Below are 14,996 nucleotides of genomic sequence, written 5' to 3' on the forward strand. Positions count from 1 at the left end.
AAACTGTCCTATTAAATTACTTTAAAAAAATCATAAAAACAATAAGTTGTCAAAATAACATAACTTTACCAATCTTAAACAATAGTTTCAATTAGTTATGAGAAAATCTAATAAAAAAGCATCTTTAAAACTCCTAATTATATTTTGATGTAATCTTTGAATTCTTTTCAAAGTTCTTTAATACCAAAAAAATATATTATAAACAGGCACACTGACACATTAGCACAAAATGTGCATATAATTAATTTAATAGTATTAAAAGTGAAGTTTTTTTTTTTAACTGAATTTTGAATAACACAAACATATCAGCAAACTAAGATTGCAAGTGATTGGGTAATCTGCTATTCAAATCTTTTGACAAAATTCATGGCTCGTGATTAAAAACTATATACATTTCAAACAAACACAGTAGTTAAGTCGCAGAAAAACCAGACTTTTACTGATCTTGAGTCAAACATAACGTTTGAGCTAGCAAACTAACGTTGCTAGCCATTGGCTAATCTGCTAGTTGAATTCGATCCTGTGTGGAATTATTTGCGGTCGACTCTGTTGGAGAAAACAGGATTGGTTTCGGTGGAATTTGAATGGACTGAAGACTTCCTTTTAACATGTCAACAACCTTAGACATGGATGGTCTAGCCGATGGAGAGGTTTGAATACACCAAAACCCGACCAGAAGCATTTTCCTTGTAGTCTTTTCCTTCTCATCTCTCACAAAAGCATCCAAGTTTCTAGTGGGATGAAGTATTTCCCGCTCATAAATTTGGTCTGGAAAATAGTCATTACTAGATTGGATTGGTCCCATGTCGACTATATTTCTTGCTCCGACCATTTCAAGAACCATCATTCCATAGCTGTAGACATCAGATTTATGAGAAACTCTGCCATAATTCCTAGAGAATACCTCGGGAGCCATGTATCCAACAGTTCCTCTCGTTCCATCCATAGATATATTACTCTGTTGCCTCTTGCACAATTGGGCTAGTCCAAAATCCGTGATTTTGGGGAGGAAATTTTTGTCTAAAAGAATATTTTGAGGCTTGATGTCAAAATGAATGATTCTCGTGCTACAGCCTGAGTGAAGATATTCTAGTCCATGGGCAACTCCAACTGCTATGTTATAAATTGTTTCCCAACCTAGTCGATCAAGTGTAGTGTGCGACCCACTGTTGCAGATGAACTTGTCCAAGGATTTGTTGGGCATAAATTCGTAGATCAGGGCTCTTTTGTTTCTTTCATAGCAAAACCCCAACAGTTTGACCACATTGACATGAGAAGTTTTACTGATGCTTGCAACTTCATTGATAAAATCTTCTCCCGTGCTACCGGTCTCTTTCAGTATCTTGACAGCAACAAGGTGGCCATCAGGTAGTGTCCCTTTGTATACTTTGCCGTATCCTCCTTTCCCAAGTTTTTCACGGAAGGAGTTGGTTATTTTCCTGATCTCATAATATTTATATCTTTTGGGGTCCAGAGTTTCATTTTTGGCTAGAAAATTTTCCACTTTTGGGTTAGTCTTCCCCAGTCTGGTTTTTGAAAGTAATTTTTCAAGAGAAATCGTGAAATGGGTCGATATTATATTTATCGTAGCTGTGATTAGTGAACCTACTTTTCTGAGAAAAGTCACGACACAGGGTTGTATTTTTGCAGCAGCTCGACTGAGTGAACATCCACTCTTCCACAGCATGATAAATGATAGTACAAAAATAGCAGCGACTGCCACAAACGATAGAGCTGTGCAGCGAGGCAACATACGAGTCAAACAAACCAACCAGAGAATTTATAATAAGCATAAAGCAATCCACTTATATCCAGATGATTTACCTAGGATAAAATATGCAAGACCCCTAGGAAAGCTCACGTCTTTTGTTTGAAACGAGCTGCGAGGGGCTTGATTGCTGCTTTTCCCCATCTGACTATTTGGGCTGGGAGATGGCACCACACCACTCTCCACTAGCCATCTTCGGTTCTGTGTGTATGGTAGGAGCTCACCATTCCTTAACTCTAGTTGAAGAGATGGGCTGGTAGATGACACCCCCAACTCTACTATCCATCTCCGGCCCCGAGTGGTTCGTGGACTGGGAAAGGCCGTTCCACTTCCACCGCCCATCTTCATGAGCCGTCTTCGGCCCATCTTCTAGTTTTGTGATCCATACACAACATCGGTAAAAGGTGTAATAGGATGCATTTTCAGTCATAGAAAAGGGTAACTCATAAGGTGCGCATGTGTAAATATAATGGAGGCCTGAAGGGTGTAGTTTTCAACTAGTGATATTGAAATAGATTAGAGATTACTAATTCAACCAAGAATTTGAAGAGGATGAACGAATCAAATTATAAAACTACACGCAATTTGAATTATTTATTAGCTACCTATTATGCTTCATTTTTCAATTCATTTTTAAATTGAAACTAATTATTGAGATTTTTACCATCAATAGTTGTATATGATGTTTATACGACGACTTTGTCCTGACAAATAGAGTAGGTTTCTTGTGAGACGGTCTCACGAATTTTTATCTGTGAGTCAGGTCAACCCTACCGATATGCACAATAAATAGTAATACTCTTAGCATAAAAAATATTATTTTTTCATGGATTACCCAAATAAGATATCCGTCTCACAAAATACGACCCATGAGACCGTTTCACACAAGTTTTTGCCGGCAAAAATGTTCTCTTATTGTCATCCGTCCACTTCATATCAAGTTTTATAATTTGAATTGTAATTGTGATAAATTTTAAATATATTCAAAATGAATGAAATTTAAAATTTATTTCTCAAATCATTTTCAAATTCAAATATCATATTCCCCATCCGTCTGCAACTTGTCTAATATATATTGTTTTTATTTATTTATATATAAAATGTCAGAATTGTCAAAACGACTTCAGAAGATTCAGTTTATAATTTCCAAAAGTACGAAACTAATTATTTATTTGTAAAATAACAAAAATAAAGTTGAAGATTCTATGCAAATTTGAATTAAAGATGTAAACGAATTAAATCGAATCGAATATTAGTAAAAATTTTAAGTCTCAATTTCGCCTCGAAGTATATTCAAGTTCGAGCTCGAAATCTTCGAATTTTTTTTTCAAGCTATTTGATTTATGATTGAATATTAATGTTTGAAAATAAGGTTCAAAAGCTCGAAATATATATTCGCGAGCGTTAATATATTATATTAATAAAATATTAAAGCGCGTGAACTAACACAAAATAATTTTGATTCAAGTTCAACTATAAAAATGTTCGAATATTTTCGAGTTCGACTCTAGTTCGATAAAGTCGACAACAACTAAAATATTTATTGAACCAACTCGAAAATATCGAGTAGTGAAAATGACTAAAACTGAAAAAAAAAATACAAATTAATATAATAATATTGTGAATTGATAGATAATATAATTAAAAATGAAAACCATACAAGTTATATGATAAAAATATAAATTTTCTATTTTTACCAGGCTAAGAGCCAGGTGNTCGATTGCACTGAATTTTATCATTAAAAAATCAGCTCAACTTTTGTATAATTGCATGGTTCATGAATGTTCATCTATTATTTATCATATCATAAAACATGTTATCATAAAATCGCATGAGTTAATTTTATAAGATGGATATTCACTCGATTCAATCCAACTCGTAAAAAAATATTAATATTCATTAGATATATCAACTGAGTCGACTCATGTCACAAAAGACTTAATATTATCAAAAATTGTCATTTTTGGCACCGTTTGACTTTTTCTCTTACTCAAAGTCTTTAAAAACACATATCATATTATTTTACGAAATAACATGAGATCTACTGCAATGTCATTCCACTAAAACCACTATATTATTCTAGTAGAACGCGTTAGATGATATAAAGTCTCGATAACTTTATTTAGCTTAAATAATTTCTATTACAAATGCTATTAAGTGGGTGTTTTAGAGAGATTTTATTTATTTTAAAGCGATTATTCTATAAACTATTTTGAAGTTGACGAGAAATTAAAGTAGAAAGCATTTGAAAATATAAGTTTAAAGTTAATACAAGTTAAAATTTGAGTGTCATGAGCACTCATTTCTCATCCAGAAGATGCATTAATTGTTGGCAAAAACTTGTGTGAGACGATCTCACGGATCATATTTTGTGAGACAGATATCTTATTTGGATCATCCATGAAAAAATATTATTTTTTACGCTAAGATTATTACTTTTTATTGTGAATATCGGTAGTGTTGACCCGTCTCACAGATAAAGATTCATGAGACCGTATCACAATAAACTTACTCTTAATTGTATGCATGAGCTAAAATCATTGAAGTAATCCTTCGTTGCATGTCTCTTTAATTCCATCTGATCTTGCATCCACTTCAGCCATAAATCATTTCTCTTGATTGTTAAAAATAACTGATACCCCCGGAAGATGAGGATAAAACCGCAAACAAAAGAGAGATATAAAAAATATTTGATGGAAATTGTGATAATCAATGCAGAAAGATATCAAAATTAAAACCACCTTGCTCCAGCAAAAATAAAATATTAAATTTTAATATCACGATAAGAATTCCATAATTAGCTGAAATAACCATCCATCAATTTTATTCCACATAAAACATAAAAAATTTATTCAATCAAAATTTGATTTGTATATAAAAGGGAAGAAAAGCGAGCGAGGAAGAATCTAGAAATAAACTTCGATTGATGTCATGAGATAATCTCCATGATCGAAGTCATCGCCGATGATTATTTGTGAAGAAGCTTTCCCAAACACTACCGAAGTCGATTTCCAAGACCCTGTAGCTTCTTGAATTAATGTTCAGCAATATGGCATCACCTTGGCAGTTCAATAACTCGAATCCTGGAAAACCGCAAATGTCGGGTCGATTGAATCCCCAGAAGGGATAATTTATGTTTGGGATACCGGCCACCACACTGAAATGCCTGGCAACAATTTTCGTTTTGCTGGTTGCGAGAATCGAAAATTATTGATAAAAACAGGCTTGCAGTCAAATATTTGTGCTGCTTGATTTTGTTATGCATTGTGCACAAATTCATGGTTTATTGATCATGTTGGCGTTCTTCACTAACCAAGGATCAATCAGATTCCGACGAAGCTTTAGCGTAGACCAGCTAGCTAGCAGTCAACTGTTGACAGGACTTGACGAAGAAACAGTCTCAATAACCATAAATTTTCAAAATTCACTTGCGAAATGGATTAGATTGAACTTTGGGTTCTCCATCTTTCACAGGTCAAAATTTAGCTTGAATACAGCAATCAAATTTTTCTTCAATTTTTATCAAATTTTGGGTAAAATATTCATGTCATATGTTGAGATGTAAATAATTATACATGTTGGGAGACCATTGATCATTGAAGTAAGATTTCAGCAGTATCATTATTACTATATATATTTTTTGATAAAGCGACAAGTGCTCGATCTTGATATCAAAGCTAAGGTTTTATTATCATTGGTTGAAAGAAGGGCAATTATTGGAATGATGATTGTTGGGGTACAATAATTGTCCTGCTAAGAAAACTATTGAACCATAGCGCTTGAGCTGCTATATGATTTAAAATATTTGAGTTGCACACTAACTATAATTTTTGATAAAATAACAAACTTTCGGTCTTACGTAATTATTCGGATGAAAATGGGAACACATGTGAAAATAATAATTTTTTACACAATCATAGTTCGACTAACTAGAAGAACAAAATTTGGCTGGACTCATTAATTTTCTGACATTGTTTACATTCTAGATGACGCGACATTTTAGGGAAAAAAAAAGCCAGCATATATTGTCCCAATTTTGAATTAATGGACTCACCATGAGGCAATGTTTGTTCATTTTCTGTAGAATTTTTTTCTAATTTTCCGAAAACATAAATGAATATATGACAAAAATATGTTTTAGACACACTAGGTTTTCTCATGCATAATCGTTATTTTATTTTTATACTACATTTTACTCGGCTCAATGATGATAGATTTTTATCTGAAAGTTAAAAGCAAAAAATATGTTTTCTAAAACTATTTCATTAAAAAAAATTTACTCTTATTTTATTTTCCAGTAATACATTATATTTTAAATCTTAAACTAACTATATAATCTTGTAAAAAAAACTAATTTATTCAACAATTTCTGAATGGCAATATATCTGTTTAGTGTTTAATTTCCAATTTATTTCTCCCATTAATTTTATTAAAAAAATTTAAAATTAAAAAAATAACAAAATTTATATACAATACTAGATTGTTGCCTAGGCAGCTTCTAAAATCGAGACGATGAAAGGTTGCCCAGTGCTAAGCGGTCCAAAGTACCGCATTTTAGAACAAAATCGACTCAATGAGGGACAGTCCAGCGTCTAGATAGTTCTAGACATCATATTTTAGAACACTGGAAAATATTGACATGTCCAGTGCGACGTTGGCATTCCAACAAACTAGGACTGAGAGCCATAAAAACATGCAAGACCAAGATCCAAATCCGATTATTTATTCCTGAATGCTAAAGAATAAGACCAAATGGCAATGTTAGCAGACCGAATTTTCTGTATCTACCTTTAGTGATTTCGATTAGGTGATCTCTTGCCTCAACGGCTGTGGTGTAAATAGGACTGGCTTTGGTGGAATCTGTACGTAACTAAGGCTACCTTCTAACATCGATGGTCGGTCGGAAGGAACGGTCTGAATGCACCAGAATGCCACCAAAACCAAAAGCATTTTCATGGTTATTTCTTCTGCACCTGCAATCTCAATATATAGTCCAAGTCTCTGGTTTTGTGAGGGTTTATACACTCGTAAATTTTGTCGAGAAAAAAAGCTTTCACTGGATTGAATTGATCCAACGTCAACATTCTTTTTTACTCCAACCGTTTGCCTCATATTTTTTTAAAAAAATTATCGCGATTAATTTGTTTTCTTTTAGAACACTCGTAACAATAATTTAAAAGTTTCATCGATTTCTTTTCACAAATGTTTGAGAACAAAGAGAATACTTGTTTAGACTTGGTCTAGTTACCAACATTGTCCTGTACCATACATCCAACAATTACATCAGAATGAAAATTCTAGTATTTTTGCCTGGAATGTCAATCGGGATAGGAAACAATAGCTAAATATCATGCTGCTCCTCAATAGAATTTTCTATCTCTGCGTTTCCTGATGCAGTGGGGATAATTCTTGTCCTAGTGACACCGGAGTAAATAGAATTGGCTTAGGTGGAATCTGTATGGATTCAACACAACCTTGTAACATTTCCACAACCTTAGAGATCGATGGCCTGTCCGATGGGATGGTCTGAATGCACCAAAATCCCACCAAAAACATTTTCCGTGTGGCTTCTTCTTCCTCTTCACTTGAGATTGCTTCCAAGTTCTTGGTTTCATGTAATATTTCTTGCTCATAAATTTTATCTGGAAAATAATTTTCATGGGATTGCATTGATCCAGTGCCAACAATGTTTTTTGCTCCAACCATTTCAAGAACCATCATTCCATAGCTGTAGACGTCAGATTTATGAGAAACTCCTCCAAAATTCCTGTAGAATACTTCAGGAGCCATGTATCCAGCAGTCCCTCTTGCCCCAGCCATAGATAAAATACTCTGCTTCTTTTTGCATAATTTAGCAAGCCCAAAATCAGAGATTTTGGGACAGAATTCTTCATCCAATAGAATATTTTGAGGCTTGATGTCGAAATGAACAATCCTCGTGTTGCAACCATTGTGAAGGTATTCTAAACCTTGAGCAACACCAACTGCAATCTTATACAAAGTTTTCCAATCCAAGTTGCGATTCGTATTGAGTGATCCATTGGTGCTGATGAATTTGTCTAATGATTTGTTGGGCATAAAATCATAGACCAAAGCTCTTCTGTTCCTTTCATAGCAGAACCCCAACAGATTCACAATATTCACATGAGAAGTTTTGCTGATGCTTAAAACTTCATTAATGAAATCTTCTCCATTGCTTTCTGTCTCCATCAAAAGCTTGACAGCAACAAATTTCCCATCTGGTAGCGTTCCTCTGTACACACTTCCATGTCCTCCTTGCCCGAGTTTATCACTAAACGAGTTGGTTATTTTCTCGATCTGAGCATATTTATATCTTTGTGGAGCCAGACTTTCATTATTAAGTACAAGTTCAATATTTGGATTAGCTTCCTGGTGTAACGCAGGTTGTAATCTTTTGTGGTGACAACGGAGATAAATAAAGGCTACAACAGCTATAACTGTTACCACTAGCGCCATCCCTGAAAAATTAAAAACACAGGAAATAATAGTTTATGGGACCGTACAACCGAATGACAAACTATATATGGGCAATACAACATTTACCTATTAGAACCTTCTTCACAGCAGACATCCCAGATTTACCTGTTACAAACTTCTTCACATTAGACAGTCATTTTTTTGTCAAGAAAATGATAAAAATTTCCTCATTGAAGAGATGAAAAAAGAACTGAAACGGAGGGATCGATAAGTTGGACATACCATAAGAAGAGTTAATATAATATGAAGGGTCGGAATTATAGATTGGAGCTGGAGCTGGAGCCGGAGCCGGAGCCGGAGACGGATCTAATTTAGAGGAAAATAAATAAACCTAGTTAAGCCATTCAAAGGTAAACGTAAAACTGTACTATTTTGGTGAGATCTATATATTACGTAAACTAAAGTATATAGAATCAAACTTGCAAATACCTATTGTAGGGGTTCTCTGTGCAATTTTGCATTCAACCGATCCTAAATCCGTGCCATAATCACAAACTCTACCTGATCGAATGCAACTCTGACAGCTGGTGATGTTGTTTAACCATTGGATTGAAAACCCACTCTTGAGAGCATCCTGCAAATCAACTACTGAAGCTGAATCTGTTGACAAAGCCTGCGCAGCAGATTGGTTTACTGGAACAAATATATTACTTTTACATGTGACATTCGGCCCCATCTCGGACCCTGCCGTGAAGAAATTTAATGTTTCAGTCCCGTTTACATTGCAGGTAAATTGGTTGGTATGATGTGGCCCTGTCGAGTCAAGTGTAGGAAAAGTTGCACTCGTCCAATGATCAAAAGAAGAAGTCACATGAGATTGATCTTGCGTGCAATCGTAGTACAGGTTGACGTTGTCATAACTATAGTTTTGAGGAAAGCTGAAAAGGTTTGGATCTAATGTTGTGTTGTAGAGAACACTTGGACATGTGTTGTTCCATAAGTCCTGACTTGCTACTTTTACAGTTTGCGACGAGTAATCGATTCCCAGGACTCGATAATTCCTTGAATCAATGTTGAGCAGTGGGACATCGCCCTCGCAGTTGAGCAACTGGAAACCTGGAAAACCGCAATTTCTAGGGCGATTCGCTCCCCAGAAGGGATAACTTATGTCGCTGATGCTGCCGCATTGAAATGGCTTGTTGCACTCCTCGTTTTGCAGGCTGCAGGAATCCATGATTTTATTTGATAAAATCAACTAAGAAAATCAAAATCAAAACTATTAGATGACACATTTGACACGTCAACCTCATGCTGAAATTGAAAATTGCCAAAATAAATTTATCTATACATCTATTTTTTAAATCCTTTAATATATACTTAGATTTTTTTGTACAAAATTTATTTAGTACCACAATTTAAAATACGAGCGCACACATGCAAAAGATTACTACTTATCTTTTACTATATATATAAACAAGAGAACCACATACTAATTATTATATTGAATTATAATATAATTTTAAATCTGTCTAAAACATCTTGATCTTATCAAATTAATCACATGATATTATAATAATATTTTATTTTATATTTATTTTCTATCAATTCTATATTTGATATATGTTGTCAAATTCTTGTATACCTTTCAATCTAAGGCAACAAAAAAAAATTACAGACTAGACTAAAATTTGAGAACAAGAATCGCAAAGTATCTCAACTGAAATCGCAAGTTTTCTCTTAGCCATGTTCATTAAAGAGATGTACCTGAATGGGGAGGGACAGAAGGTGATGACATAATGTCCGGCAGTGCAACTGAAGGAAGCACTGGCCTCGTCTGTCGGTAAGCTGTAAGCCATAGGACACGCACTCTTGAACAACTGCAAATACTTCGACAGCCCGCAACCCGACGAGCGGAACACTTGACATGGGTTCTGGCATGCGTCGCCGGTTTCAGTTCTCAGCTCCACCGGGCACAGCCCGTTCACGTCCTCTGTGCAGCCTATGGATTGGCAGATCTGTCCTGAATCCCCTTTGGCTTCTATCAGCATGGGCAAGTTGAAGCCATCTACCAGGCTGATTTTGTACGAGTCCGTGGAATTGAGATCACCGATGGAGAACTTCGCCTGGGTGATGGCGGTGAATTTGTGGCCGTTGCAAAACATTTGGCCAAAGTCACAGTTGCTGCAGGAGTAGTCTTGGCCCGTGGAATTGAAGGTGCACCCTGTTCTGGCCCGGAACTGACCCATCCACCCTTTTGAAGCAGTGAAGAATCGGGAGCTACCCTCTGGTTGCTCTACTACTGTGGAATTTGTAATACCTGGTAAGGTTTCCGAAATCTCCGACCAAATAGTTTGAGTACAGTTGTTTAGGAGCGTAAATGTGGCGCCATTTACAAGTACCACTTCTGGAAACCACGGTGTGCAAGTAAAGGTGTAGAACAGAATAATGGTGAATAAGATATTGGAAGAATACATGAAAGATCTCGGCATCGAGTGCGCCAGAGGAATTCGCAGAATGTATGTTAGATTAGTGACTAGTGAGCGAAGCGACAATCGAAGGGTGTGTTAATGCCAGGTCTTTTGGTTCTAATCAAGTTTTATCTTTCCAGGAACTTGCTGGCTGCTGCTATTCATGACCCCATGATTTTAGAGTTGAGACCCGTGGAAAGACTATGCTACTTTTATCACCCGGTGTGACATCCACCATGCATTGGGCATCGAGTTCACACATTTTATGGGGCCTCGTACCTTCAGATCCACCGAGTGGATCATAGCTTTTACCTAAGGACCGTATGTCGGTCGAACAAAATAATGTTTGGTAATACATGAAAGACGTCGCCATCGAGTGTGCCAGAAGAATTCGAAGAAAGTATGGTGAAAGTAGAACGAAGAGGAAATTGAAGGGGGTGTTGACGTCAGGTCTTTTGGGTCTAATCAAGTTTCATCTTTTCCTGGAACTTGCTGGCTGGCTGGCTGCTGCTATTGACCCCATGATTGTAGAGTTGAGGCCCATATGCCTGATGCCTCTAGTAATTTTATTAAAATTTATCTAAAAGTAATTGTATCATTATACATTATTATCAGGAATAAGTCTAATGTAAGACGGTAATACAAGTCGAATTGATTCATATTTACAGTAAAAATTATTAATTTTGACATAAAAATTCATATTTTTTTACGAACCAGGTTGGATTGAAGATCCGTTTGACAAAATTGATATGTGAGACTTCTTTATACATATTAATCATTTACATAATTGGTTATTAAAATTTTAATATTACAATTTAACGTTTGTATCACATTATAGGGTAATCATTGCAATGGATCAAACTGATAGTGTTGATGTATGTTATTTTGCTAAATAGAAAGGAAGAAGCATGTCCATGTAAATTTTTTTTATGCTTTGAGAATCTTTCGTCGTAATTTTTCGGTGATAGTCTATAAATTACGCTAGTTAGAAAAATCGCACTAGATAAGCCTTGACGTGAGAACCCGTCGCGGCTACATTTTTGTGCGCTTTGGGTACACCTTTGGACTAACGCAATAGCCTACAAATCACGCTAGTCAGATAAACCGTACTAGACAAGTCTTACGCAAGAGGCTCGCCCAAGAAAATGTTGGCGAGGAAATCAAAACCATAATCATCTGTCAAGTATTCACATACTCCACTAACTCGAACACCCAATGTAGACAAAATGAAATAATAGAGTAAATTGCATACACTATCTTTGTAAAATATCGAGATTTCTAAAAATCCCATGCGAAAAAAAATATTAGTTCTCCGTGTTTTCAAGTCTTGAACACGCGCATCCTCATGTTTTCAAAACTTGAATGTATACATATTTGTCCATACATGTTTTCGAGAGTATGTGTGATCATGAGTTGAAAACACATAGTGTTAATGGTCATGACAAAAATCTTGTTATTTCATAGCAATACCGTATGTAATTAACCAAAATAAAATTAGCTTCATTATGTGATGCATTACGCACGAACTCATGGTTTATGATTCACGTAGGCTTACTTTCACCAAAAGGGACACAAGCTACTCTAAGAAGCTTCATCCGGAGACCAGCCAGCTAGCAATCAATCATTGACGCGACGCGGACAGAACTCGGTGGAGCAAAGTGAAGTATCTATCTACGTGTGTACTAGCCAATCATCACCTTTTCCAAATTTGCGAGAGGTAAAATGGGATTTACCCACAAACCCCACCCTCTTAATTAATTAAAAAACGAAATTCTACGTATGTGGTATGTACGTTTTTATGTTCCTTTATTTATTTGTGTATACAAATAAATATGAAAGTCAAAAGTATAAGGATAGACCAGACCCGTTAGGGGGTGTTAAGATTGTTTCAAATAAAAAAAAAAATTAAGTGAACTTTTGAAGAAACAAAATATCAAGTCTTCGTGATATGGTCCGACTTCTTCCCTTTTCTGGGATTCATCTGGCATCGTCATAACTTAAATTAATATGGCCTTATCGAGGATTTTTTACTCGTGAAATATCGATTGGTCGGCAAGGAGCCTGCACTATACACATGATATGAAAGTTAATTCATCTGGTACAAAAAGATAGGAATTCGAACCCACTCTAGAGACAAAAAAACACGAGTGAGACTAACTGAGCTACTAGCTCTGTCTCAATTCATCCCTTCTTACCTGTGTGAGTGTGCATTCCAATTATGAGCCTGCAACATTACTACTATATTTTTTATAATTAAATATAAAATCAACAAGGTTGACTGATTCACCTCAATTTTTTTCTAAATTTTTTTTTCAAATAATACGAAGAATTAAATTAATAATAATAAAAAATTACATATATAATAATAATAAAAATATTAAATAAATAATAACAATAAAATTATTGTTAATGATAAATAAGAAATAAATTAGTACGAAATGATTTAATTATACTGAACAAATTATAATAAATAATAACAACGAGATTGATGTGTTATAATAAATAAATGAATAAAAATTAAAAGAGTTAATTAATAATAATAAATATAATAGAATTAATTTTAGAAATAGTAAGAAACAATAAGTTAAATTATAAAATAAGAAACTATTTTATGTGGTTGATTTTTTGATGATATCTCTTCTTCCTTAAAGAGGTAGAAATGTTGGTATTTCTTTATCAATATCTCATCTTCCCCCAAATGCTCGATTGATTTTTGCCCAAACTACCTGCCCAACCCGAGCTCCTTGGTAACTATAAAACGCAGGAACTTTACATTTAGAGCCAGGAGTTTGTGGAAGAGCGAAAATTTTCTCCTTACCGTCTTGTTTCAATAGACGACTTGGTAGCCTTTGGGTTGAGTGCCCCGGCTGAAGATCCTATATATAGGGCTATCTATGATTTTTGCCCATAACTGTGGACCCAGAATTGACGCATGCATGTGCTGAGGTGCTTGGGCAAATGATCATGGTGTGAGGACGAAGACATGACCCATGATCCTCCAAGTCCTATTACACTGACTGACTAAGCCAAGAGTACGGGCTAATGGCAATATGTGCTGGTCTGATCAGCTTCTCTAGTAGTTGCAAAATCAATGATGGTTTATGAAAATAGCATTTTTTTTCACCCAGGTTGGTTCTTACCTCGGCTTCCCCTATTTTTTCGATCCATCTCCCGCCGGAGTCTCAAGATGACTCGATGACCCAGGCACTTCCCGAGGTATCACCGTATATTATGCTCATAAATGTCGTCACGGAAATAATTTCACTCAATTACGCGAAGAATTAATATGTTTCTTTTGTAGTTCCAATTCGTGTCAAATTTTGTTCAAACAAGCACAGTTGACACGAATTATTATATGTGAATTTACATTTATCTCCTTATTAATTGTTTGCTTTACATTAATTGCTTATTTTAAATGTGTCTTTTCATTCTCTTTATTCATATTTTAAATATGTGTGCTTGTTAATATTTAATTTTTTATGTTTACCCACATTATAATATGTTATTTTTATCCAATGATATCTTTTCATTATGTAAATTAGTATTTGGCTTTTTTATGCATACTCACATTATAATATGTTATTTTTAATCCAATGATTTAGATTTTTTATTTATCTTTTCATTATGTAAATTAAATTAATTAAAGTTTAGAAATAACTCATTATCGAATTGTGAATTTTCTTTGGAATCTTATTAATTTTTTTTCATGTCCTCATGTGACAGTTTACTAGAATTTATGTGTTTAAATTAAAGTTTTTTGCAACCGAAATTTTTTTGCGGTTTATATTTATAAATTATTTAAATAAGATACGGTAAAAGATCGTTGCGATTTGAGCTGTCAATTTGGGTTGGGTCTGTCGGTTTGGCCTACACCGCCAAACAGTTTATGTGAGTTGGGTTGAAATTTTGTCGACTCATTTAAAGGTGAGCGTAAATGAGCTCGCACGAGTTTATATTAAATATCTATATGTATAATATTATCAATTTTCAATCGTGAATTTTTGATATAAAATGGAAAATATCATTTGATTTCAAAATTGTGATGTTACTATCTTGTCCAAAAATTGTGGGTTGTTGAGACATTTTGACAGTCACTCAAAATTGACTGTCAAAGTTGACATTTGAGTTGTATTTTTGGATTTCTGACAATATGTTCGTCAACATATTATTTTTAAGTTAGTTTTATCAGTATTGTGAGGGGTAAATATATTTATTACAATATATAAATATTATCATCTCTTTAAATTAATATTCACTTTCATGTTTGACATATTATGAGTCTTGGTAAAATGAGGAATAATAAATTCAAACAAATGAATATA

General features: G+C 34.6%; 2 protein-coding genes across 3 annotated transcripts; both read right to left on the reverse strand.

Moving 5' to 3' along the window:
- Window positions 1-337: 337 nt before the first annotated feature.
- LOC140974305 (PR5-like receptor kinase) lies at window positions 338-2,272 on the reverse strand. Its single transcript, XM_073437683.1, has 2 exons — window positions 1,825-2,272; window positions 338-1,734 (listed from the first exon to the last, which is right to left on the reverse strand). The coding sequence occupies exons 1-2, from the start codon at window positions 2,132-2,134 to the stop codon at window positions 497-499; spliced, it is 1,548 nt and encodes a 515-aa protein (XP_073293784.1). The 5' UTR covers window positions 2,135-2,272; the 3' UTR covers window positions 338-496.
- Window positions 2,273-6,933: 4,661 nt separating this feature from the next.
- On the reverse strand, window positions 6,934-10,995 carry LOC140974309 (LEAF RUST 10 DISEASE-RESISTANCE LOCUS RECEPTOR-LIKE PROTEIN KINASE-like 2.1). Of its 2 annotated transcripts, none has more exons than XM_073437687.1 (5): window positions 9,971-10,995; window positions 8,694-9,426; window positions 8,489-8,564; window positions 8,333-8,371; window positions 6,934-8,247 (listed from the first exon to the last, which is right to left on the reverse strand). In XM_073437687.1, the coding sequence occupies exons 1-5, from the start codon at window positions 10,693-10,695 to the stop codon at window positions 7,142-7,144; spliced, it is 2,679 nt and encodes an 892-aa protein (XP_073293788.1). In that variant the 5' UTR covers window positions 10,696-10,995; the 3' UTR covers window positions 6,934-7,141. The 2 variants fall into 2 exon arrangements, with proteins under 2 accessions (XP_073293788.1, XP_073293787.1); XM_073437686.1 differs by having other exon boundaries at window positions 8,489-8,572; window positions 8,696-9,426; window positions 9,971-10,994.
- Window positions 10,996-14,996: the final 4,001 nt, after the last annotated feature.

This window comes from Primulina huaijiensis, chromosome 3 (assembly GCF_012295235.1).
Source record: "Primulina huaijiensis isolate GDHJ02 chromosome 3, ASM1229523v2, whole genome shotgun sequence".
Lineage (NCBI taxonomy): Eukaryota > Viridiplantae > Streptophyta > Magnoliopsida > Lamiales > Gesneriaceae > Primulina > Primulina huaijiensis.

Bases quoted from the DNA above. Each gene is read 5' to 3' on its own strand.
- LOC140974305 (XM_073437683.1), bottom strand. From the start codon at position 2,134: ATGGGCCGAAGACGGCTCATGAAGATGGGCGGTGGAAGTGGAACGGCC. The intron at 1,735-1,824 runs GTAAATCATCTG...CTCGCTGCACAG, and splicing joins TCTTGCATATTTTATCCTAG to CTCTATCGTTTGTGGCAGTC.
- LOC140974309 (XM_073437686.1), bottom strand. From the start codon at position 10,695: ATGCCGAGATCTTTCATGTATTCTTCCAATATCTTATTCACCATTATT. The intron at 9,427-9,970 runs GTACATCTCTTT...GGATTCCTGCAG, and splicing joins TTCTGTCCCTCCCCATTCAG to CCTGCAAAACGAGGAGTGCA. The intron at 8,573-8,695 runs GTATTTGCAAGT...CCTCTAAATTAG, and splicing joins ACAGAGAACCCCTACAATAG to ATCCGTCTCCGGCTCCGGCT.